We start from the raw sequence: 27449 nt of genomic DNA, 5'->3' as shown, positions 1-27449 counted from the left end.
CTACCCTTTGTGTATCAGAGCAGAACTTTGCTCTACAGGGTTTTCAGTGACTGATTTTTCAGAAGTAGATTGCCAGGCCTTTCTTCCAAGGTGCCTATGGATGGACTAGAACCTCCAACTGAACACACTGTAGCTGAACACATTAACTTTTGTACCAGCCAGGGACTCTGAAACAATAAATAGTTACTGTCTTTTATTTCTGTGTCCCTGTCTGCATAGCATAAACAAAAACCAACCCATTGCCATCGAGTAGATTCCGACACATAGCAACTGTATAGGACAGAGTAGAACTACCCCATAAGGTTTCCAAGGAGCGTCTGGTGGATTCGAACTACCGACCTTTTGGTTAGCAGCCGAGCTGGTAACCACTGCACCACCAGGGTTTCATCTGCATAGCAAAGTACCTGGCTTATAGTGGGTATTCAAGAACTGTTTCATGAATGAATGAATGAGTAACAGTTCTTCTCTTCAACCAGCCTAACAGTGGGAACTAACATTTCTTGAGTTCTAAGCCATTAGTTGTAATAACAGAAAAGTGGAAAATTACTGGTCAGAATCTTTCTTAATTCAGAAAGAATTTTTTTTAGAGATCCCGTGTTTTTTATCTTGGTAAATATACTCAGCAGACTGTTCAGATCATGAAAGCCTTCTGAAGCTTTCGGAGCACAAGTACTTGGGGGATGCACTAAAACCCCTACCACTGTCTATTCTGCTGTTCTGGACACACTCTATTCTAGAAGTCAGTGTCGTGGAAAACATTCAGATCAAAGTGGTCATTCGGTTATTAGTTGAAAAGCTTTATTTCTTAAAGATTAAAAAAAAAAATTGGTCCAACTGTTTTTATATTCCAAATTAGGTATTTTAGTTTTATATTTAAACTCATTTTTTTCTGAGTATATTTTCCTTTAAACGTACAAAGGAACATATTTTTATAGAGTATGCTGAAAATTAGGGAAATCAAGGGTTCTGGTTCTGTCAGGTGCAGTGTTTAGAGTGTTGTTTTGATAAAATCCAGTTGCTCTGATACGGCTTGAGAACACTTGATCTTTTGGAGAATAATTGCAGGGAAGAAACTGTGGTATAGGTGAAAATTTACCATAATCACTTGACTTGGTTTTATACATAATCATCTGAGGTTTTGACAGTGAGGTAGCTGTACACAGTGTCTTTGGGTCCAACATACATGAAAACACAGGATTGCCAGGATTCACACAAGGAGGCAGTTGTTCAGATTTCATTTCTGTATCTGAATTTGAAGTTGACGTAATTTTCTTTTCCTAAAAGACAGACATATCAAATAATTCTCAGTTACAAAGTTCTGAAACAGAATTAAACTTAGACCCATTCACCCTCCCTTTTGTGGAGTACTCCGGTCTCGCAAGGGCTTTTATTAAATGATACATATTTGTACAGTGCAAACTAGTCAAAATTGTGGATAAGATAGGTTTTCAAATATCCTGTAGTTAAATTATGAGAGTCTGTGAAAACATCAGTAAATCACGGGGAAAATCTGCAATAACTCAGTTTCAGGAGAAAGTATCGCTGAATTTTAAGCAAAGTTTTACACAAGTAACTATATATTTATAACTGTGATAAGTGCTTTGAAGAAAAATTATAAAATACTTATGAAGACATATAGGGGGTTCTAACGACAATTACCACCACCACCACCTAGTGTCGGGGCTAGAGACGGCCACTCTGGCGAAGTGTCATTGAATCTAAGACTGGAAGGCAAGGAAGAACACAGAGATGGCAACAAAGCAAAGTTAGCATGGCCTGAGTCAAGTAAGTTAGGATGAAATGGCTTGAGGTGAGACCAGGGAAGATGCCAGCTCCTGAGGTCTTGTTCACTATGTTAAAAATTCGGGAGGCGGAGCCAAGATGGCAGAATAGACAGACGCTTCCGGTGAGCCCTCTTTACAACAAAGACCCAAAAAAACAAGTGAAACGAGTATATTTGTGACAAGCTGGGAGCCCTGAGCTTCAAAGGCAAGCTTAGACAATGAACTGAGGGGCAGGGGAGGAAGAGACCGTTCAGAAGTGGAGAGGAGCTACTGGACCTGAATCGCGGGGAGCCCTCAGGCACCATTCCCGGAGCAGCGGTGGTGGAGGCTCGCTGGTCCTAGTGTTTGGCTGCAGTTCCCTCAGGGAGAAGCAGCCAGCCTCACAGCCTACTCACACCTCTGGTACCTGAGAAGAACGGCGCTCTCGGCAAAAGCTAAGTACTTGTGTATACTTTACTGCACCCCCTCTACCCACAAGCCAGCTTCAGCAGCTGAATCCCTGGGCCTGAGATAGGCCCTGGTGAGCACCTAGAGCCATCCTCCCAGCCTTGGGGAAGGAAAAAATTTGCAATTGAGGGGAAAAGATAATTTGCTACCTCCATTAACTGGGGGTGCTCACGACAGAAGCGGCCCCTGTCCAGGCATAAACCGTCTGTGGACCCTGAGCACCTTTCCCTTCTGCATGGACCTGTGTGGGCCTATTTCGGGAGAATAGGCCCCTGTTGGCAAACTCCAACCATTTCAGCTGTGCGGTAGAGAGGAGGGTGTTTGACATTTGACATTGCTTTGCCTATTAAAAAAGGTCCTCACCTACCCACATCAGGGACCTAAGGACTGGTAGCTCCACTCAGGTCACCCAGCCACCCGCGACAGGGGTCCAGAGATAACTGGTACCTCCCAGTCTTTACAACCAAAAACTTTGGGTGCCCATGGTCCCTGTGCAGAACCCACCCACCTGCACGCTCTAGGGAACAGGGATGCGTTTTCCTCAGAGACACTCAAGGGTCGGTTCTCAGCCCCCTGCCTTGTTCAGAGCATGACCCCCTGCTGCAATCAGATACTGGTATAAATGCCAATCACCCCTGCCCCTCTAAGACTGTAGGACAGAGCCTGTACCACTCACTTCATGATCAGCTACCTGGAAACCTGAGCTGAATTCATACAAGAAAACTGAATGGACTCCTAGACTGATATACCTGATAACAGCTCTAGCCAGCTGGGGACAGGACATCAGAGCTCCAAAGGTGAAAATAATCAAGCTAGCTCACTCAAGCAACCCATAGGGGTATACCAAAACAAAGCAAAGCAAGCAGCTATGACACAGTAAGCAAGCGTAAACTAATACAATAACTTATAGATGGCTCGGAGACAACAGTCAATATCAAGTCACATAAAGAAACAGACCATGATCACCTCAACAGGCTCTCAAAACAAAGAATCCAGGGATCTTCTAGATGAAAGTGCATTCCTGGAATTACCAGATGCAGAATACAAAAGTTTAATATACAAAATGCTAACAAGCGGCCATCTAAGATGCATCAATTGGTCTCAACCCACCTGGATCAAAGGAGAATGAAGAACACCAAGGTCACATGATAACTATGAGCCCAAGAGACAGAAAGGGCCACATGAACCAGAGACTTACATCATCCTGAGACCAGAAGAACTAGATGGTGCCCGGCCACAACTGATGACTGCCCTGACAGGGAGCACAACAGAGAACCCCTGAGGGAACAGGAGATCAGTGGGATGCAGACCCCGAATTCTCATAAGAAGACCAGACTTAATGGTCTGACTGAGACTAGAGGAATCCCAGCGGTCATGGTCCCCAAACCTTCTGTTGGCCCAGGACAGGAACCATTCCCGAAGACAACTCATCAGACATGGAAGGGACTGGACAATGGGTTGGAGAGAGATGCTGACGAAGAGTGAGCTACTTGTATCAGGTGGGCACTTGAGACTGTGTTGGCATCTCCTGTCTGGAGGGGAGATAGGAGGGTAGAGAGGGTTAGAAACTGGCACAATTGTCACAAAAGGAGAGACTGGAAGGAGGGAGCGGGCTGACTCATTAGGGGGAGAGTAAGTGGGAGTATGGAGTAAGGTGTATATAAGCTTATATGTGACAGACTGACTTGATTTGTAAACGTTCACTTAAAGCTCAATAAAAATTATTAAAAAAAAAAAAGGTCAGACTTACGGGACCAGCTGAGACTAGAGGACTCCCTGAAACTACTGCCCTGTTTAAACCTGGAACTGAAACTATCCTGAGGTAACCTTTTAGTGAAATAGCAGATTGGCACACAAAATTAAGGATATTATCCATAAGTACAGTGCTCCACTAAAAAAAGCATCTGTATGAGACCAAAAGGTCAACAATTACTCTAAAGCAAAGATGAGAAGATAAGGGAGTAGACAACTAGAGTACTGAAAACAGAACAACCAGAACATAATTAAAGAGAATGCTGACACATTGTGAAAAATATAACTAATGTCACTGAATAATGTGTACGGAAATTGTCAAACGGGAACCTAATTTGCTGTGTAAACTTTCATTGAAAAACACAATTAAAATAATATTAATAATGAAAAAATAAGTTTAATATACAGAACCCTTCAAGACATCAGGAAGGAAATGAGGCAATATGCAGAACAAGCCAAGGAACACACAGATAAAGCAATTGAAGAAATTAGAAAGATTATTCAGGAACATAATGAAAAGTTTAATAAGCTGGAAAAATCCATAGACAGACAGCAATCAGAAATTCAGAAGATTAACAATAAAATTACAGAAGTAGACAACTCGATAGAAAGTCAGAGGAGCAGAATTGAGCAAGTAGAAGCTAGAATTTCTGAACTCGAAGATAAATCACTTGACACTAATATTTGAAGAAAAATCAGATAAAAGAATTTTAAAATATGAAGAAACCTTAAGAATCATGTGGGACTCTATCAAGAGAAATAACCTACAAGTGATTGGAGTACCAGAACAGGGACGGATCACAGAAAATACAGAGAGAATTGTTGCAGATTTGTTGGCAGAAAACTTCCCTGATACTGTGAAAGCTGAGAAGATATCTATCCAAGATGCTCATCGAACTCTGAAAAGAAAGTCACCAAGACATATTGTAATCAAACTTGCCAAAACCAAAGATAAAGAGAGAATTACAAGAGCAGCGAGGGATAAACGAAAAGTCACCTACAAAGGAGAGCCAATAAGAATAAACTCGGACTACTCTGCAGAAACCATGCAGGCAAGAAGGCAATGGGATGACATATTTAAAAGATTGAAGGAAAAAAATTGCCTGCCAAGAATCATATATCCATCAAAACTGTCTCTTAAATTTGAAGGCGAAATTAAGACATTTCCAGATAAACACAAGTTGAGGGAATTGGTAAAAACCAAACCAAAACTACAAGAAATACTAAAGGGAGTTCTTTGGTTAGAAAATCAATAATATCAGGTAACAACCCACAACTAGAACACTGGGCAGAGCAACCAAAAGTCAACCCAGACAGAGAAATCCAAAAAAACAAAGCAAGATTATTAAAAAAAAAAAAAAAACTCAAAACGGTAACAGTGATGTTATTATATAAAAGAAGACAACATTAGAATAATAAAGAGGGACTAAGAAATGTAATCATACACCTTCCATATGGAGAGGAAGATACAGCAATACAAAGAAATAAAAGTTAGTTTTAAATTTAGAAAAATACAGGTAAATAATAAGGTAACCACAAAGGAGACAAACTACCCTGCTCATCAAAAGAAAATACAAGGGAAAAATACAGACTCGGCAGAAACAAAATCAACAACAAATATGAGGAAAGGACAATACATAAGGAAAATCTACTCAGCACATAAAATTAAGTGGGAAAAAGAAACTGTCAACAACACACAAAAAAAGACATCAAAATGATAGCACTAAATTCATACCTATCCATAATTACCCTGAATGTAAATGGACTAAATGTACCAGTAAAGAGACGGAGAGTGGCAGAATGGATTAAAAAACAAGATCCGTCTTTATGCTGCCAAAAAGAGACACACCTTAGACTTAGCGACACAAACAAACTAAAACTCAAAGGATGGAAAAATATATATCAAGCAAACAACAATCAAAGAGCAGGAGTGGCAATATTAATTTCTGACAAAATAGACTTTAAAAGTTAAATCCATCATAAAGGATAAGGAAGGTCAGTATATAATGATTAAAGTGACAATACACCAAGAAGATATAACCATATTAAATATTTATGCACCCAATGACAGGGCTGCAAGATACAAACTATCAGCACTGAAAAGTGAGATAGACAGCTCCACAATAACAGTAGGAGACTTCAACACACCACTTTCGGTGAAGGACAGGACATCCAGAAAGAAGCTCAATAAAGACACGGAAGATCTAAATGCCACAATCAACCAACTTGACCTCGTAGACATATTCAGAACACCCCACCCAACAGCAACCAAGTATACTTTCTTTTCAAGCGCACATGGAACATTCTCTAGAATAGACCACATATTAGGTCATAAAGCAAGCCTTAGCAGAATCCAAAACATTGAAATATTACAAAGCATCTTCTCTGACCATAAGGCTATAAAAGTGGAAATCAATAACAGGAAAAGCAGCGGAAAGAAAGCAAACACTTGGAAACTGAACAATACTCTGCTCAAAAAAGACTGGATTATAGAAGACATTAAGGATGGAATAAATTCAGAGAATCCAGTGAGAATGAAAACACTTCCTATCAAAATGTTTGGGACACAGCAGAAGTGTTGCTCAGAGGTCAATTTATATGAATAAAGGCACACACCCAAAAAGAAGAAAGGGCCAAAATCAAAGAATTTTCCCTACAACTTGAACAAATAGAAAGAGAGCAACAAAAGAAACCCACAGGCACCAGAAGAAAACAAATAATACAAATTAGAGCTGAACTAAATGAAATAGAAAACAGAAAAACAATTGAAAGAATTAACAAGACCAAAAGCTGGTTTTTTGAAAAAAATCAACAAAACTGATAAACCACTGACCAAACTGACAAAAGAAAAGCAGGAGAGGAAGCAAATAACCCGAATAATGAGACGGGTGATATTACAACAGACCCAACTGAAATTAAAAGAATCATATCAGATTACTATGAAAAACTGTACTCGAACAAATCTGAAAACCTAGCAGAAATGGGTGAATTCCTAGAAACATACTACTTACCTAAACTAACAAAAACAGAGGTAGAACAACTAAATAGACCCATAACAAAAGAAGAGATTGAAAAGGTAATCAAAAAACTCCCAACAATAAAAAGCCCTGGTCCGGATGGCTTCACTGCAGAGTTCTACCAAACTTTCAGAGAAGAGTTAACACCACTATTACTAAGGGTATTTCAGAGCATAGAAAAGGACGGAATACTACCAAACTCATTCTGTGAAGCCACCATATTCCTAATACCAAAACCAGGTAAAAATACCACAAGAAAAGAAAATTATAGACCTATATCCCTCATAAACTTAGATGCAAAAATCCTCAACAAAATTCTAGCCAAGAGAATTTAACAACATATCAAAAAAATAATTCACCATGACCAGGTGGGATTCATACCAGGTATACAGGGATGGTTCAACATTAGAGAAACAATTAATGGAATCTACCACATAAATAAAACAAAAGACAAGAATCACATGATTTTATCAATTGGTGCAGAAAAGGCATTTGACAAAGTTCAACACTCATTCATGATGAAAACTCTTAGCAAAATAGGAATAGAAGGAAAATTCCTCAACATAATAAAGGGCATTTATACAAAGCCAACAGCCAACATCACCCTAAATGCAGAGAGCCTGAAAGCATTCCCATTGAGATCGGAACCAGAAAAGGATGCCCTTTATCACCACTCTTATTCAACATTGTATTGGAGGTCCTAGCCAGAGCAATTAGGCTAGATAAAGAATTAAAGAGCATCCAGATTGGCAAGGGACAAGTAAAAGTATCTCTTTTTACAGATGACATGATCTTATACACAGAAAACCCTAAGGAATCCTCAAGAAAACTACTGAAACTAATAGAAGACTTCAGCAGAGCATCAGGATACGAGATAAACATAAAAAATCAGTTGGATTCCTCTACATCCACAAAAAGAACACCAAACAGGAAATCACCAAATCAATACCATTTACTGTAGCCCAAGAAGATAAAATACTTAGGAATAAATCTCACCAGAGATGTAAAAGACTTATACAAAGAAAACTACAATATACTTCTGCAAGGAACCAAAAGAGACTTACATAAGGGGAAAAACATACCTTGCTCGTGGATAGGAAGACTTAACATTATAAAAATATCTATACTACTAAAAGTGATCTATACATTTAATGCAATCCTGATCGAAATCCCAAGGACATTCTTTAATGAGATGGAGAAACAAATCACCAACTTCAAGTGGAAAGGAAATAGGCCCCGGATAAATTAGGCATTACTGAAAAAGAAGAACAAAGTGGGAGGCCTTACTTTACCTGATTTTAGAACCTATTATACTGCCACAGTAGTCAAAACAGCCTGGTACGGGTACAACAACAGATACATGGACCAATGGAACAGAATTGAGAATCCAGACATAAATCCATCCACATATGAGCAGTTGATATTTGACAAGGCCCCAAAACAGTTAAATGGGGAAAAGACAGTCTTTTTAACAAATGGTGCTGGCATAACTGGATATCCATCTGCAAAAAAATGAAACAAGACCCATACCTCACTCCATGCACAAAAACTAACTCAAAATGTATCAAAGACCTAAATATAAAATCTAAAACGATAAAGATCATGGAAGAAAAAATAGGGCCATGTTAGGGGCCCTAATACAGGGCATAAACAGTATATAAAACGTTATTAAGAATGCAGAAGAAAAACTGGATAACTAGGAGCTCCTAAAAATCAAACACCTATGCTCATCCAAAGACTTCACCAAAAGAGTAAAAAGATTACCTACAGACTGGGAAAAAGTTTTTAGCTGTGGCATTTCCGATCAGCGCCTAATCTCTAAAATCTACATGATACTGCAGAAAGTCAACTACAAAAAGACAAATAATCCAGTTAAAAAATGGGCAAAAGATATGAATAGACACTTCACTAAAGAAGACATGCAGGTAGCTAACAGATATATGAGGAAATTTCACAATCGTTAGCCATTAGAGAAATGCAGGTGAAAACTACAAGGAGATTTCATCTCACTCCAACAAGGCTGGCATTAATCCAAAAAACACAAAATAATAAGTGTTGGAGAGGCTGTGGAGAGATTGGAACACTTATGCAGTGCTGGTGGGAATGTAAAATGGTACAATCACTTTGGAAATCAATTTGGTGCTTCCTTAAAAAGCTAGAAATAGAACTAGAATACGACCAAGCAATGCCACTCCTTGGAATATATCCTAGGAATAAACCTTTACATGAACAGATATATGCACACCCATGTCTATTGCAGCACTGTTTACAATAGCAAAAAGATGGAAGCAACCAAGGTGCCCATCAACGGATGAATGGATAAATAAATTATGGTATATTCACACAATGGAATACTACGCATCGATAAACAACAGTGAGGAATCTGTGAAACATTTCATAACATGGAGGAACCTGGAAGGCATTATGCTGAGTGAAATTAGTTGCAAAAGGACAAATATTGTATAAGACCATTATTATAAGAACTTGAGAGATAGTTTAAACTGAGAAGGAAACATTCTTTTGTGGTTATGTGAGGGGGGAGGGAGGGAAGGTGGGGGGGCATTCACTAATTAGTAGATAAGAACTACTTTAGGTGAAGGGAAAGACAGCACACATTACAGGGGAGGTCAGCACAACTGGACTAAACCAAAAGCAAAGAAGTTTCCTGAATAAACTGAATGCTTCGAAGGCCAGCGTAGCAGGGGCAGTGGTCTGGGAACCATGGTTTCAGGGGACATCTAAGTCAACTGGCATAATAAAATCTATTAAGAAAGCATTCTGCATCCCACTTTGAAGAGTGGCGTCTGGGGTCTTAAATGCTAGGAAGCAGCCATCTAAGATAAATCAATTGGTCTCAACCCACCTGGATCAAAGGAGAATGAAGAACACCAAGGACATAAGGCGATTACGAGCCCAAGAGACAGAAAGGGCCACATGAACCAGAGACTACATCATGCTGAGACCAGAAGAACTAGATGGTGCCCAGCTACAACTGATGACTGCCCTGACAGGGAACACCACAGAGAATCCCTGAGGGAGCAGCAGAGCAGTGGGATGCAGACCCCAAATTCTCATAAGACCAGACTTAATGGTCTGACTGAGACTAGAAGGACCCCGGTGGTCATGGCCCCCAGACCTTCTGTTGGCCGAGGACAGGAACCATTCCCGAAGCCAACTCTTCAGACATGGATTGGACTGGACAGTGGGTTGGAGAGGGATGCTGGTGAGGAGTGAGCTTATTGGATCAGGTGGACACTTGAGACTATGTTGGCATCTCCTGCCTGGAGGGGAGATGAGAGGGTGGAGGGGGTTAGAAGCTGGCGAAAGGGACAAGAAAAGAAAGAGTGGAGGGAGAGAGTGGGTTGTCTCATTAGCGGGAGAGTAATTAGGAGTGTGTAGCGAGGCTTATATGGGTTTTTGTGTGAGAGACTGAGTTGATTTGTAAACTTTCACTTAAAGCACAATAAAAATTATTAAAAAAAAAAGAATTTTTGAAGAGAAAAAATTCGGATCTTTCTCACAGAAGCAGTGGTAAGCTATTGGAGGGCTTCAGGGACTGTCATGATGAAGCCTAATTTGTAGTGACATGACTTTGGCTGTCGCTGTCCATGTGACAGCTGATAGTGATTTATAGTAGGGTGAAAGCATGGAGATAGAGAAGGAAGCAGAGTACAAGGATTCTGGAGTGTTCACACGACCTGATGATTGATTGGATCTTGGTGGTGAGGAAGAGGGACGAGTGGAGGTTGACTCCCAGGCTAGGTTTCTGGACAAGCACCTGAGTGGTTGGGGTGGTGGTGCCATTTACTGTAGTGAGCTCAGGGGTGGGAGAATGTGTATCTGTGTTTATATATAAAGTTTAGCTGTTTGGGGAGAGAAGACATTGAAACTCAGCAATGGATGCAGAAGTGTAGGTAGCTTTCTATCACATGCACCTAACATGCTTCATCCTTTTAGGGTAAAATCTATAAAAAAGTCAAGCCTCCGTAATGAAGATGAAAGATCTTAAATGGAAGAGACTGCATAGCCCAGAAACAGACCTCATTTATCTGTGATTCAACAAACACTTACTGAGCACCTACTGCTTGCCAGCCATTTTTTGATGCTGGGGATACAGTAATGAAAAGTTTCTAGAGCTTGTATTTTACTATACAAAGACAAACATAGCAAACCAGCTTAATAAATAATGTTGGAAGACTGGCTAGCTAGTTTTAAAAATGTAGGTCTTTACTCTCAAATATCATTAAAATAAATTACAGATGAATTACTTAAGTACTTATTTAAAATCATATGAAAGAAAACCTAGAAACGAGGAGGAACGTACTTTAACCCTCTGAGTAGTGTAGACGTTCTAAATTTAAGTGATAAAAGAAATTATAAAAGAAAGGATTGATGTATTTAACTATCTACTCTACACATAAAAATATAGTTAACCAAAAGTAAAAGGGAAACAATACCCTGGAAACACTAGTTAGAAAGAATAGCAAAAGATTAATATCTTTATCCTCATAAAGGATTCCTTCATTAAAAATGATAAGCAAAACACTGCAACTCTGATAAAGCAAAGGTAATTAACATGCTATTCTCAAAGGTAAAATCTAGGTAAAAAACATAACAGTAAGTTTTAAAATACAAATTAAAACCAGAGAGGTTTATTGGTTTATTTTTTAATTATGATATTCAATTTGGCAGTGAAAAAGCACTTTGCATTGATGATGGCTCAGTGAATTAATATAAAAACCACTTTTAAAAAAAATTAGTAACATGAATCAAGAACTTAAAAAACGTTCATGACTTTGAATCCTGAAATTTTAATTTTGAAATCTGTCTTAATAAACTTCATTGTAGGAAAAAAAATTAATGCATAGCATTACTTACAAAGAAGACATATGTACTGATTGTTGTTGTTACTTGCCATCCAGCTGGTTCTAACTCATAGCAACTCCATGTACAACAGAACAACAAACACACTGCCTGGTGCTACACCATCCTCACAACTGTTGCAGTGTTTGACCCCATTGTTCAAGCCACTGTGTCAGTCCATCTCTTTGCAGGTCTTCCTCTTTTTCGCTGACCCTCAACTTTACCAAGCATGATGTCCTTCTCCAGGGACTGATCCCTCCTGATAACATGTCCAAAGTACCTGAGACAAAATCTGCCATCCTTGCTTCTAAGGAGCATTCTGGCTGTACTTCTTCCAAGATGGATTTGTTTATTCTTCTGGCAGTCCGTGGTATATTCAGTATTCTTCATCGACACCATAATTCAAATGCACCAGTTCTTCTTCAGTCTTCCGTATTCATTGTCGAGTTTTCATATGCATGTGAGGCGAATGACTGAAAATACCATGGCTTGGGTCAAGCAAACCTTAGTCCTTAAAATGACAGCTTTGCTTTTATAACACTTTAAAGAGGTCTTTTGCAGCACATTTGCCCAGTGCAATGCAATGCAATGCAGTGAATGGGTCGTTTGACTGATTAGGTGGATGCTAATTTTAGTTACATAAAAATAATGTGCTTGAAAGTTTCTTAAATAGGTAAGTTTCTTCCTCAGCCTTATGTTGGTGTGAGATAAATATTAATCCAGGCCTAGTTTAATTATCTCAAAATAATTACAAGTTGATAGGGTTCTCTGAAGTTCTGCTACTAAGTAGACTTTTTGTTTAATAAACTCTCACCTTGAGATTTTTGTTTCTGAAAGATTTGCAGTAACTAATCGTTCGCAAATTCACTTTCGTTTGCACTTCTATTGGGAAATTCACAAATGTTGTTATTGTTGTTAGGTACTGTCAAGTCAGTTCCAACTTATAGCGACCCTATGCACAACAGAATGCAACACTGCCTGGTCCTGCGCCATCCTTACAATCGTTGCTATGCTTGAGCTCACTGTAGCCACTGGGGTGGGGCCTGCACCACCTTTTCTCTCTCAAGAGATAGAAGGAAAGGGAAGCAAGCAGAGAGTTGGGGACCTCATACCACCAAGAAATCAGCACCAGGAGCAGGGCATGTCCTTTGGACCCAGGGTCCCTGCACCGGAGATGTTCCTCGCCCAGGGGAAGATTGAGGACAAGGACCTTCCTCAAGAGCTAACAAAGAGAGAAAGCCTTCCCCTGGAGCTGACACCCTGAATTTGGACTTGTAACCTACTAGACTGTGAGAGAATAAATTTTTCTTTGTTAAAGCCATTGGCTTGTGTATTTCTGTTACAGCAGCACTAGATAGCTAAGGCATTTGTAAAATGAGGCAGATTCCTAGTGTAGCATACTGAATACTCATGTTTTGCCTTATTTTAATGACAATCATGAGGCAAAGAAACTCTTCAGAAGGGTTCTTAAAGTCTGACATATCTCAGGGATCATATGATAGCTTTTTGAAAACCCAGTCCAAGGATGCGTGTTTTGCTGCTGTTTTTCTAAAAGGAGAAAAAGGTTTCTTCTTATTGTAACTTTACCTATTGTAAATGTAGGTGCTAGAGGTGAAATTGCTGGTCTTTTATCTCTTCTACTCTCTAGGTGAATAACCCTGGTGGCACAGTGGTTAAGTGCTCTGCTGTTAACTGAAAGGTCAATGGTTCAAATCCACCAGGCGGTCTGCAGGAGAAAGATGTGGCAGTCTGCTTCCATAAAGATTGGCAGCCTTGGAGACCCTATGGGACAGTTCCTCTCTGTCCTACAGGGTCGCTATGAGTCAGAATTGACTTGACGAAAATGTATTTGGTTTGGTTTTGGTTTTTACTCTGCAGGCTGGTAGTAGACTACTAATCGTAGGATTGAAAATGGCAACACCAGTCCATTTCAGCTCATTAACACCTAGTACATGGATCTTCAATCAATTACCTGTCATTTTTGATGACTTCCAATTCTCCTTGATTCATAATTCATACAGTCCCGTTCTGATCACTAATGGATATTGCTATTCTCATTTTGAGTCGTGCCACATCAGGAAATAAAGTTTATTCCATCTGTGTCATTACTGTTGACTATTTTGAGAAGGCAGCTCTTCCCCAGTCATATTTTGAGTGCCTTTTTTCTGACCTGGGGGAGAGGCGCAGCTTCCAGCAGTATATTGGGCAATTTGCTGTTGTGATCCATATGATTTTCATTGGCTAAGTTTTAGAAAGTAGATTGCCAGGCTTTCCTTCCTTTTCTGTCTTAGTCTGGAAGCTCCACTGAAACTTGTCCACCATGGGTAACCCTGCTGGTACTTGAAATATCGGTGGCGTAGCTTCAAGCATCATAGCAATAACGCAGAAGCCACCACTGTATGACAAGCTGACAGAAGGGTGGTGGAGGTAGCAGATCAAGAACTGCTGGTACCAAAAAACCAAACCAAACCCAGTGCTGTTGAGTCGATTCCAAATCGTAGCGACCCTATAGGGCAGAGTAGAACTGCCCCATAGAGTTTCCAAGGAGCATCTGGTGGATTCAAACTGCTGACCCTTTGGTTAGCAGCCGTAGCACTTAACCACTATGCCACCAGGGTTTCCAGAACTGCTGGTACAGAAGGAGAAGTTTAAGATGCACCACAGGCACTGGTGAAAAACAAGCCTGTAGGAATTGACAGAATACCAACTGAGATGCTTCAACAAATGAAGGCAAAGCTAGAAATACTTACTCGTCTATGTTAAGAAATTGGAAGACAGCTACCTGACCAACCAGCAGAGATCCATATTCGTGCCCATTCCAAAGAAAGATGATCAAATGGAATGTGGAAATTATTAAATAATGTCATTAATATCACAAGCTAACAAAATTCTGCTGAAGATAATTCAAAAACGACTGCAGCTGTATATGAACAGGGACGTGCCAGAAGTTCAAGCTGGATTCAGAAGAGGACATAAAACAAGGGATAGCACTGCTACTGTTAGATGATCTTGGCCAAAAGCAGAGAATGCAAAAAAGATGTTTATCTGTGTTTCATCAACTACTGTGTGGAAGGCATTCATTCGACTGTGTGGATCATAACAAATTATGGATAACATTGCAAAGAATGGGAATTCCAGAACACTTAACTGAGCTCATGTGGAACTTGTACATGGATCAAGAGGCAGTCGTTCAACCAGAACAAGGGGATACTGCACGGTTTAAAATCAGAAAAGCAATCTGTATGCTAAGCAAATGAGAAGCCAGCCTATATGAAAAAGAATGTGGCAGGAGGATTGGCAGAAGACTCATTAATAATGGCAATATGCAGATGGCACAGTCTTTCTTGCTGAAAATGAAGATGACTTGAAGCACTTACTGATGGAGGTCAAAGGCTATAGCATGCAGTATGGATTATGCCTGAATGTGAAGAAAATGAAAATGCTCAATACTAGATCTATAAACATCATGGTAAATGGAGAAGAAATTGAAGTTGTCATTCCACTTGAGTCAGTAATCAACGTCCATGGAAACAGCAGTCAGGAAATCAAATGTGTTGCATTGGGCAAATCTGCTGCCAAAGACCTCTTTCCTATTTTAAAAAACCAAGGGTATCACTTTGAGGACTAAGGTGTGCCTGACCCAAGCCATGGTCTTTCCAGTCACCTCATATGCATGCGAAAGTTGGATAATGAAAAAGGAAGATAGGAGTTGATGTATTTGAACTGTTGTGTTTGTTAGGAATACTGAATACACCACGGACTGCCAAAAGAATGAACCAATCAGTCTTAGAAGAAATACAACCAGACTATTCCTTAGAAGCTACGGGGAGATGGGGAGATTTTGTCTTGCCTACTTTGGACACAATCAGGAAAGGCTAGTCCCTAGAAAAGGACATCATGTTTGGTTAAGTAGAGTGTCAATGAAAATGAGGGAAACCCTCCATGAGATGGATTGACACAATAGCTGTAACAATGGACCCAAACATACCAATGATCATAAAGATGATGCAGGACCAAGCAATATTTTATTCTGCTACACAGAAGTCACCATGAGTCAAAGCTGATTCTATGGCAACTAACAACTTCACTTTCCAGGTTACTATCCATTTCTTCAAAAACTGATATCGTAATTTACAAAGGTTTGAAGTGTTCAGTTGTTTTATTGTCTTCATATCTTGAGCTGAGGGCCTTTAACCTTTGCCTCAGGAAAGAAAATCCTGTTTTGAGGAATTTTATTAGTGAGTTCTTGGGAATGAGGCCAATATGTCATGAGTATCTTGTTTGAGCCTCCACTTGTTGCTGAGCTAGCCACCTTTAAGGTACACAAACTGACTTCGTTCCCTTGACCTTGCTAATCAGAAACAAAATCTTGGTAGTTTCTTAAAAACGTAACCAACTCTGATGCCACTGATTCTGACTCATAGCAACCCTACAGGACAGAGTAAGAACTGCCCCATAGGGTTTCCAAGGCTGAAATCTTTATGGAAGCAGACCACCACATCTTTCTCCCACAAAGCAGCTGGTGGATTCAAACCACTGACCTTTTGACTAGCAGCCAGGCTGCTTAGCCTCTGAGTCAGTGGGGGTCCTGGTATTTCCTTGTTGTTAGATGCAGTCCAGTAGTTCTGAGTCATAGGAACCCTATGCACAACAGAATGAAACACTGCTTGGTCCTGTGACATCATCACAGTTGTTGCTATACTTGAGCCCATTGTTGCAACCACTGTGTTAATCCATCTCGTTGAGGGTCTTCCTCTTTTTCCCTGACCCTATACTTTAACAAACATGATGTCCTTCTGCAGGGACAGATGCCTCCTGATAACATGTCCAAAGTATGTGAGACTTGGTCTTGCCATCTTTGCTTCTAAGGAGCATTCTGGTTATACTGTTCTTTTGGCAGTCCATGGTATATATGATATTCTTCGCCAGCACCACAATTCAAAGGCATCAATTCTTTTTTGGTCTTCCTTATTTATTGTCCAGCTTTTGCATGCATATGAGGCGACTGAAAACACGATAGCTTGGGTTAGGCGCACCTTAGTCTTCAAGGTGACATCTTTGCTTTTCAACACTTTGAAGAGATCTCTTGCAGCTGATTTGCCCAATACAATGGGTGTTTTGATTTCTTGAGTGCTGCTTCCATGGGTGTTGATTGTGGATCCAAGTAACTACCTATTATTAACACTGAGATGTTATCTGAAACTAGATGTCCAAAGTAGGGCTGTTCTCTAGGACAGTGCTCCTCATACTTTAATGTGCATACGAAACACTCAGGAATCTTGTTAAAATATAGATTTCTGACTCAGCAGATCTGGATCAGGGCCAAGATTCTTTATTTCTAACGAGGCCCCATGCTCCTGCTGCTGGTCCCTGGATCACACATGGAGTACAAGGCTACATACAAGGTTGGCATGAAACTCTGGGCAGGAGGTAAAGAGGCCTTTGGGAGAGGGGCTGAGGAGTGTCGGGATATGGAGAGAGAGGGCTGTAGGGCCGAATAATAATGACAGCTGCATCGATTATACAGGAGCTTGTCAAACAGACTAATTGGGAAACTTGTTTTTATTTGTATACCTCCTCCTATAAGAGTTATAAAAAGCACAAAATAGGTGTCACCAGTTCTGGATTCTAATGTTGGCAGTAATAATAGCTGTGTGGTTTGACAAAATTGTTCTACAAGGATTTAAGCTCTATAAGACAGAGGAGATAGAGTATATGACTTTGTTTTCTAATTTGAGGATTCAGATAACAGGGGTCTCCAAATGTAGCAACAGGACACTCTAAGTGAATTTTAATTATCCTAAAGGCATAGTGAAAAGTGTATATTTACTTGTGATAAGGCCCTTGATAAGTGCACTCTGTGATGTCCATGAAAGCAAAAAATAACTTTGTTGGTTAAAAAAAAACAAAACTTGGCAGCCTCTGGTCTAGTTAAGATCTGACCTAAAAACCTTCTAGATCAAAATTTCTGTTATTGCAGCTAAATAATGTAATATTGTAGCTAAATAACGTAATATTGTAGCTAAATAACATAATATTGTAACTAAATAACCTAATAGTGCAGCTAAATAACCTAATAGTGTAGCTAAATAACCTAATATCCTAGCTAAATAACCTCATAGTACAGCTAAAAAAACCCATTGCCTTCGAGTTGATTCCGACTTGCTAAATAACCTAATATTGCAGCTAAATAACCTAATAGTGCAGCTAAATAACCTAATCTACAGCTAAATAATGTAATAGTGAGCTAAATAACCTAATAGTGCAGCTAAATAACCTAATATTATAGCTAAATAACCTAATAGTGGTTGGCAGGGTACTGTCGGTGTGACTTTTTTTAGGTTGAATTAAGTAGTAGAAGATTGCTTATATAAAGTTCTATTCTTTTTCTCTCAAGACCCTACAGTCGTGACGATATTCATGAGGCTGAGACCCTTTAAGAATATCCTACATCTCTCCACTACTCACAGAAAGGTTTGTGGTTGAACCCACCCAGAGGCACCTGGGAAGACAGGCCTAGGATTGGCTTCCTAAAGGTCACAGCCACCAGCCACGAAAACCCTGTGGAGCAGTTGTGCTCTACAGTACATGGGGTTGCCATGAGTCAGAATCCACTAGATGGCAACTGACAACAAGAAGAAGTAGGCATATAGTCTCAGTTTCTTCAACTCTAAAATGGAGATAAGAATATTTACAGAGCTGTTGTGTCATGCTAAGTGAGGACAAAGCCTCTTTGAGTTTCAAATTTGGGTCAGATTAGCTAGGTTTCTCTTTGGCATCATTCATCTCACCCTGAATTCCTTCATAATTCTAACGAATATCATAGCAAAGTCAAAATTTTAGAATAAAGAAAACCTTGTTGTGTTGAAATCTTGATCATCAATCAAATCTGCACATGTGAAGTATTCAGTCCACTTTCCTTTGCTCAGATCTGAATGATTTTGAACTGTGTTGGAGAAGTACACAAGGCAGGAACTGTGACCTGGGTTCCAGTCCTTTATCAGTTCATTTCACCTGTGCTTGTATAGCTCTGTAAAACTGGTAAAATATCTGCCCTAACTCCTGTGGTTGTGAGGATGAAGTGAGAAGCGGAGGTAAACGATAAATTGCTATATAAATGGAAACCATTTTTATCATTTTCATTTTGCAGGTTCACTTTGATGCATATATGATCTTCAGAATTTGTTTCTGAAACTTCTGGGTTAATAATACTTTACATTAGTATATGATGATTTACTGTTACACATAGCCCTGTAAGGAAGCTGGCAAAGCTGAAAGTAGAACTCAGGTTTCCTGAGTCTCAGATCAATCATATACTCATCAGATCTGGCTGTTTATTCTTTGACACTGTTTATTAATTTGTTTTAAATATCAAAACCACGACATTAGATAATAGTAAGTCACCAGAATCCTAAGACTTGATGATATCTCAACAGGTCGGTTTTTTCAACATATCTAGGTTTCCCCAGCACAGGTGGGAGATGGCTGCCCTGTACTTGTGGGGAAAAAGTACTACCCTAATTTACTTCATGGGCACTTAACCAGGTTGCCCAGGGCAATTGGGGGGAAGAGCATGGGACGGATAGGGAGTGGTGGGTGTGAGAACTATTGTTAATACTGGAAACCCTGGTGGCGTAGTGGTTAAGAGCTCCGCTGCTAACCAAAAGGCTGGAAGTTCGAAACCACCAGGCACTCCTTAGAAACCTTATGGGGCAATTCTACTCTGTCCTATAAGGTCACTATGAGTTGAAAGCTATAGTTAATACTACCTCCTTTAGTCACTAAAGGACTCTTTCATCAAATCACCCTTTACTAACACCCTTTACTACTGGCTGCAAATTCGGATCAGCTTTGGCTCAAAATGTAATACAGAAGACCAAATTTAGTCAATAATAAGACAAATTAGCTGGTAAAATCTGTAGCATAATTTGTCACACAACCAGGAAAAGTATCTACTTCAATCTCTTAGATCGAGGAGAACATTAACGAATATTTATACACTCAGAAACAAAACATCCATTGCTTCTGTTTTAGTTGCCATGGAGTCCATTTCAATTCATGGCAACCCCATGTGTGTAGAGCAGAACTGCTCATAGGTCTTTCAAGGCTGTGACTTTCAGGAAGCACATAGCCAGGCCTGTCTTCCACAGTGCTTCTGAGTGGGTTCAGACTGCCAACCTTTCAGCTAATAGTGGCACGCTTAACGTTTTGTGCTACCCAGGGACTCCTACCCATTGTTTTCACTTTACTGCAGCTTTCTTATTTGGATTTCACTCTACAAATCTGGATATTCTCAAAATGTGGAGTTCAAACTAGAAACAAGAAAAATAATCTAATACAAAGAATAATAACAGAATTTAAATCTTATGGCATATAGCATATGTCAACAGCTGTTAATTATTCATGGATAAAAAGGTTAATTAAAATTATAATTATTTTAAAAGATTAAGTCTTTTAAAATTTGCCAGCAAAAATACCTTGAAAAGTATAAAAATCTATACCAATTATGTAGTAAGGTGTATATAAGTTTATATGTGAGAGATTGACTTGATTTGTAAACTTTCACTTAAAGCACAATAAAAATTATTTAAAAAAAATTTATACAAGCAGGTAGTATTAGATTTCTTACTAATTTAATTTTCAGGCCCTCCTAGAGTTAGAGAAAGACAGTTCGCTTTGATTTTTCCAAGTCCCTCAGTATAAGCACATGCACACACTTAGAAAAAAAGATAAAAAGCCATCAAAATACTAAAAATGCCTACTTCTGCGCAGATGCTTTAACTATAAAATTAGAATTTGTGTGTGTGTGTGTGTGGTGTCACAGTTGATGTTAAATCTAGTGACCCCCAAAGTCAAAAACAAAAACAAAAAAGGTCTAATTTGAGGCACCCTTTAGTTTCTGCTCAAGCCCACCACCTTCATTTCTTATTTATCTTTTTTGCCAGAATTGGGGGACAGAATTAAACCTTAACTTTCTACTGCTTCTGTTAACAGTATAAGTGTACCGATGCCCGTACCCTTTTTTGAACAAGGCACAATGTAAGTAAATGAAAAATTAACGAAGTCTGTTTTCCTTGTTCAGAGTCATCACCGTTACAGGTTCAGTGGGATTCAGGTTGCATCTATTCCCAATTAAGACGCAATCCTGCGAGCCCGGTAGTTGCTTAGACAGGCGTTTCGGCGGTGGAGTAGGGTGGGTGGGAGTAGGGTGCCCCAAAGCATACCAACATTCAAAACATCCAGCCCTCTACCCAAACCCACCCAGCCGTACTCGTTCATTCTTGCTTTCTTCGTTGGTTTTCGGCAAGCGCAGTTGGATGGCAAGAAGGCCGGTGAGCGCAGGAGACGTAGCCTTTTACTGCACGGGATAAAAGCAGTAAAGAGAGAGGTGAATCGTTGGCCGGATCAATACGTGTAAACCAATCTGCCTAATCCAGGGAGCCGTCCTCCCGGGTGAAACCGCGAATCCTTTAGGACAGTTGTAGTTAGTCTCCATAGCAACCGGCCGCGGCGCCCTCCAGCGCCGGGGCCCGGATGTTGTGAAGACAGCGGCCGCGCAGCGCCGCTTCCTGCGCACGCCCCGCGGCGGGCCGCGGTGTTCCCTGGGAGTTATAGTTCCCCCCTCCGCTGCCCAGTCTTGTACGGCGCGGGCTGGACTACGAGTCCCGGCATGCGCCGCGGGGTTCCGCCGGCCACCGCCTCCCGGCTGCGGACGCCTGCGGGCAGGTTGTTTTTATGAGGCGTCACTGGCGCTCGGAGCTGTGCCCGCTGCCATCGCGACAGCCAGCAGTCGGGCGGAGGTGGCGTTGCCCCTCAGGTACGGCCCTGGGCGAGTTTGGACCTCGGGAGAGGGTTCGGGCCGACGGTCGAGGCCCCTGGTCGGTGCCCTCGGGGGGCAGTCGCAGGGTCTCCCTAGCGGGGGCAGCTTGGGCGGGGGATGACCCCTGACGCCTGTCGTGTGCGGCCCCAGGGTGGCCTTGGGCGCGAGTCTGCAGCCTCGGGGCCGGAGCCGCTCCTGAGCCCTCGGTCCGGGGTCCGCAGCCTCCGGCTCCCGCGTGCGGACCCGAGCTGTGCGCCGGGGCCGGGGGTCTAGGGCCAGGAGGATCCTGCTTCCTGAGCAGACCCGGGGCTTCGGTGCTGATGAGTGGCACCCATATGGAAAGATGCTGGCTGCGTCACCCTACCGGTGCTCAGTGCCCGTCTTTTTTGGTGACGTTGAGGCCCGTGGTGCCAGCTATAGAAGATTAACTATTAAATAATGCAGCCGAGGTTTCCGCTCATACCCAGACTGACGATGACTAACTCTTCGTCTCTGCCGTCTCCGCGCCGCGTCCCTTGGGGTCGGCCTGGTTGACCGAGGCGCCCTCGGTAGCAGCTGTCCCGCGCAGCGCCCGGTTCGCCGGACGTGTTTGTCTCTGTCTAAAGACTCCAGCGCTGCCGTTGGGAGCGCCAGTTTTAACAAACTAATTAAGGTATTCTGTTGAGCAGGCGATATTTTGCAGTGCTGTTCTCTACTGAAGCTTTATAAAAAACAAAACAAAAACAAACAAACAAAAAAAGAAACGGAATAGGGCTTTTTTTGTAGGTAGAAGAGGTAACTGCACTAATGCTGCGAATTTAGGAGAGCTGTCTCTTCCGGTAAAGTCACATCCGCTGCTTGAAATCTCGTCTGTTAGAGCATCATACCTTTTGGCTTGAGGTTTTGAATCTAATTAGGCTCCACATTTCCCTGGGGATGTTTATTACGCGGAGGACGCTGGTGTGGGTGGCTTACCATCCTTTCCCGAGAAAGGTCGTCAAGGGGAAGGCGAGAGTGAGGGTATTACTTCAACGCGGAATTTTTTACCTGTTTTGCCCTAAGAACGGGATTTTAGTCACGATATTAAAAATCGTTCTTAAATAATATTTAAGGGTCTGAGAAATGCTAATTTTCAAATAAATTGGGTTAGAAAATACTGAAAGAATGGTCACAGTTATAAAAGATGGTAAAACTACAAATGATTTTTTTCTTTATAGTTTTCTATATTTTCAAATTTTCTACGTTTTGCTTTTGTTAATTAGGGGAAAAAAGCTTACTTTTAAAAAAGGGTGCAGATTCAGCAATTACAGTCATGTGGACCTCTTTAAACATTATTTTAGAAAGCAATTAAGCAAAGAAAATAACAATAAAAGCAGAGGTAGAGGCCCTGGTGTTTTATCTGCAGAGTGTGACAAATTTACATGTAAACTTGGAGAGAAGATACGAGAGATGAATTAGCTGCACAGGAAAGAATAAAAAACAGATATGACTAATTCGTACACATCATCTTCTTTTGATCTGTTCTCTTTTTACCTTGTGAAGTAAAATCAAAGACCAAAGTGCTTAGCTTTTCTTCACTTCAGGCAGTATAGGCTTGATTAATTCTGTAATCCATCAGGTGACAAAGGATGGGTCGTATTCATCTACTGAAGAGAAGAGATCTAGATACAGCATAATTTCTTGTAAGCTTTTACCAGTGGGAATAAAGAAGTTGTTAAACAGCCGTTATAAAACGGGGCGTTCATAAGCTCATTTACATTGAATCATTTGGAGTGCTATGTTTTGTGTCGTATTTTAGGTTGCATTTGTTTTTGTTTTGTTTTCTATTATTGATATTGTTGGCTATGGATAAATAAATAACATTAATTCATTATTTACCCCACATTTTATTTTCTGTTGTAAAGAAAGGGCCACTTTGTTCTTCCATGGAAATACTCTATGCATTTTTGCCATTATCAGCCTTAAAAAATTGGTGTTTGCTTCAACTCCTACTGTCCATAGAGTTCAGTCTTCATTTTCTTAGGTTGTCTTTGAAGCTTCGCTTCTGTCCCGAAATTCCAAGTTCTTTTCAGTATTTTTCACTTTTTAATGCTTATGTTCTGTGTTGGCTCAATATGTCCACTTACAGGGCACAAGAAACATTCATCATTGGTTAACATGTCTGATTGACAGTTGGTTCCATAGTATTGTTGTCTAAGTTGTGTAATTGCATTCTTATCCAAGCTAAAGATTTTAAACAATTAAGTGATGACCAGCTGCTGAAATCATAGAAGCGGTGTTTTCTGAATGTGTTAAGAGCATGGAGAGGCGTCAAGGCCTGTTAAGCCCGGGGTATTTCAAAACAGAAAATGCAGACTCATCTAACAGTGCAGAACTACTGGAGGCTGAGGTGTGTTAGTGTTTGTTTAAGGTGAGGAAGTTGCCATGCTCAAAGTAGTAACTATTAAACATTTAAAAAAATTTTCTTCCTGGCAGTTCTGCAGTTTTGACTAGATTAAAACTTAAAAATTATTACTAGTCTGTTTCAAAGTTCATGCTCAATGTATGGTACCAGATTAACTTCACCAAGTCATCCCTTTTGAGTTCTAACATGAAATTTCCACCCGCAGTGTGGGAAGGATAGCAACTAATTGTTACATCTAGGGTTTGTTTGTTTTAATTTTTTTTTAGTGTGAGAAAAGCTGTTCCAGGGCCTACAGGGGTTTCTGAGGAAGTATTAGGAATTAAGGTGAGTTAAAGCTTTTCTTTCGTCATCACAGGAAGTCAGAATTCTAATTTTTATTTAGTACTTGTCCGTAAATCACAACTCTTTCCCTGAAACCTTACTTTTGGTTTGTATTGTTAGCATGGTGAAATGTAAAAAGGGCATTGGATTAAGAGTCAGAAGACATTTTAATGATGTTGAGCAAGTAATTTATTTCCATTTACAAATTGGGAATAACAGCCAGTTGACGTCATGGGGTGTTTGAGAAGATGGAATCACTTTGTAAGTGGCAGAGTGGTTTACCCATATCAAGTATCATTGGCCTACGTAAGCATTATAAATCGGAAGTCTGCTGACTTGATGTGATAGTTTCTTACTTATCACTTTGATGAAAATAAGGTAAATGGGGGGCTTCATTTGATTCCTTGGTGCAGCTTGCCGGCTTTTTCTAGTTTGAAGGAGATCTGCCCTTCCTGGGTGTGACTTTGCACGCTGCTGCATCAGGGGTCTTGAAAGTGCATGAGCTTTAGTGGTTGGGCTTTTAATTTTTATTGTGCTTTAAGTGAAAGTTTACAAATCACCTTGCTACACCTTGCTACATACTCCCAATTGCTCTCCCTCAATGAGACACCCCATTCCCTCCCTCCACTGTTGCTTTTCGTGTCCATTTCAGCAGCTTTTAACCCCCTCTACCCTCTCATCTCCCCTCCAGGCAGGAAATGCCAGCATAGTCTCAAGTGTCCACCTGATCAAAGAAGCTCACTCCTCACCAGCATCCTTCTCCAACCCATTGTCAGGTCCAATCCCTGTCTGAAGAGTTGGCTTTGGGAATGGTTCCTGTCCTGGGCTAACAGAAGGTCTGGGGGCCATGACCACCAGGGTCCTTCTAGTCTCAGTCAGACTATTAAGTCTGGTCTTTCCACTAGAATTTGAGTTCTGCATCTCACTTTTCTTCTGCTCTGTCAGGGGGTCGTTGGTGGTAGCCAGGTACCATCTAATTCTTCTGGTCTCAGGCTGATGGAGTCTCTGGTTTATGTGGCCCATTTTGTTTCTTGGGCTAATATTTTCCTTGTGTCTTTGGTGTTCTTTATTCTTCTTTGCTCCAGGTAGATTGGGACCAGTTAATGCATCTTGGACGGGCACTTGGTAGATATGAAATCTTTTTATTTGTTTTCCATCTTTCTAGCTTACTTTCTTGAATGAGAAGTAGAGAACAACTCTAAGAAAATTAGGGCCAATTATCCTTTTGTGAGAAGGATGCTTAAAATAAACAACAACAAAAATTTAATGAATGTGTATTGTTCATTAAGTAAAAACAAATTATTCTTTATTTTTTAACATTTGAGAATAAAAGAAAACAGAGTCAGCCCAGTAGCTTTGCTTAATTTTTCTGTGAAAGGGAAAAAGAGGCCAGACCACCAGGGCTTACACTGCCCAAGTATGGGCAGCAGGTAGCCTAGTCAGACTTATAACCTGTTGGCCCTCTCACGCTTTTCAAAAGTTAAGGCATAATACTGGAAAATCAGGATTTTTCTTAGACTGAGAATACCGAATAAAAGGATTATTTCCTTACTAACAGGTAATTTAGTTGTTCTTAATTCATATTAGTGCTTTGTTGCAAACTTACCAAAGGTGTGGCTTCTTTTAGATTGAGGCAAAAAGGATTTATCTTCAAATAGGCAATAGCTGCCTTTGTTTCCCAATTTCTGGGATGTTACATCATAGAAGAAAACCTGTGGAGCAATTGTGTATTGACTCACTTCTCTTGCAGAATTTTTTTTCTAGAACAGAAAGTTATCTGCTGCACCTGACGGTGTTGCAAGGCCTCTTTCTGGGCACAGACATAATGAAATTACTCCTGTTCTAGATTTTTAAAAGCTATTTACCTATCCTTAGTGATAGATTTCAGTGTTTTAAATGAAATTTCACTCCATTAGGACTAGGGGAACCTGCTTACTGTGGATGGGTTACCTTTGAATCCACTGTCGTGATGATATATGCCCAGAACAAAGTCTGCAGGACAGCTGTAGAGCCTACATCTTGATGCCGTAATTGCTGCACTGTGGACTCAGAGACTCATCACAAGCCCCAGGTTAAATAAATTAAGTAAATAACAAAGCAAAACAAAACAAAGCCCGAGTTATGCAGCCATTTCTCCAGCATCAATTTCCTGCAGTAAGCTTCTGATAAACCAGGTAGTAAACATTTCGATGTGACTCAACTCCACGTGGTCATCCTGAAGTAGCTTTGATTTGTGTTTGTCATTTACTGTCCTTAAAATTGGGAGGTATCTTTTCATTTTAAAAAAAGTTTATTTTTCTGCTGATTCTAAAAAGTAATAAATGCTCACGGAAAATTAATCCATTACATGTTATTTTGTTTTTTTTATTTTAAAGATACTTTTAAAAATTGTAATATATTGCACATAGATTAATATAAATAGGTTTTGTATTCATGTTTTCTGACCAACCTTTTTTCACTTAATACAGTATATTATTGATATCTTTCCATGTCAAGACATACAGATCTACCTTATTTTCTTACTGGTTTCTCAATTATGTCGTTAGCTGCTGACAAGGCCTGACCCTAGCACAGTGGGACAAAAAGCAGCCTGTTCCTGTGCCACCTACGTGTCCTGTGCCATCCCTGTGGTGGGTTGGGGATCAGACAGTTGTGATCTGTAGGGTTTTCACTGGTATTCATAATTTTATTTCTAATAAATTCACTGTTGAACATTCCTGTTTTATGGTATTATAAAAATTGTTCCATCAACCATTCTTACATGTGTGTTTATTTTCATACTCATGTGAGTGTTTCTTTCACACAAATTCCTAGAAGTGGGATTGGTAGGTATAAGGATATCTGCCTGTAACATTTGGATAGTTATTGCAATTAGCTTAAAAGGATAGTAACTGTACATTTCCACTGTTTACAGTGCCTGTTTCCCATATCTTCTGCAGTGGTTAAAGCACTTGACTAACAGAAAGTTTGGCAGTTCAAACCCACCTGCTGCTCTTTGGGAGAAAGATACGGCATAAGGATTTATAGCCTCGGAACCCCTATGGGGCAATTCTACCATGTCC

The 27449-nt window shown here is 40.3% G+C and overlaps 2 protein-coding genes across 3 annotated transcripts in view; one reads left to right on the top strand and one right to left on the bottom strand.

Annotated features, from left to right (window-relative positions):
• Nucleotides 1–838: 838 nt before the first annotated feature.
• Nucleotides 839–21535, bottom strand: PIERCE2 (piercer of microtubule wall 2). 2 transcript variants are annotated; one of them, XM_049852637.1, is made up of 2 exons: nucleotides 21125–21535; nucleotides 839–1277 (listed from the first exon to the last, which is right to left on the bottom strand). In XM_049852637.1, the coding sequence occupies exons 1-2, from the start codon at nucleotides 21140–21142 to the stop codon at nucleotides 930–932; spliced, it is 366 nt and encodes a 121-aa protein (XP_049708594.1). In that variant the 5' UTR covers nucleotides 21143–21535; the 3' UTR covers nucleotides 839–929. The 2 variants fall into 2 exon arrangements, 1 of the variants encoding a protein (XP_049708594.1); XR_007512445.1 differs by having other exon boundaries at nucleotides 1191–1277; nucleotides 21135–21535.
• A 39-nt stretch (nucleotides 21536–21574) lies between these two features.
• CCPG1 (cell cycle progression 1) overlaps nucleotides 21575–27449 on the top strand; it is a 44164-nt gene continuing 38289 nt past the window's right edge. The window contains exon 1 of the mRNA XM_049852628.1: nucleotides 21575–21680. The gene's annotated coding sequence lies outside the window, so the exon portion shown is untranslated. The remainder of the gene's footprint in view (nucleotides 21681–27449) is intronic.

Source organism: Elephas maximus, chromosome 13 (genome assembly GCF_024166365.1).
Source record: "Elephas maximus indicus isolate mEleMax1 chromosome 13, mEleMax1 primary haplotype, whole genome shotgun sequence".
NCBI lineage: Eukaryota > Metazoa > Chordata > Mammalia > Proboscidea > Elephantidae > Elephas > Elephas maximus.
The sequence above is the reverse complement of the archived record's forward strand: the minus strand, read 5'-3'. Positions and strand labels throughout refer to the sequence as shown.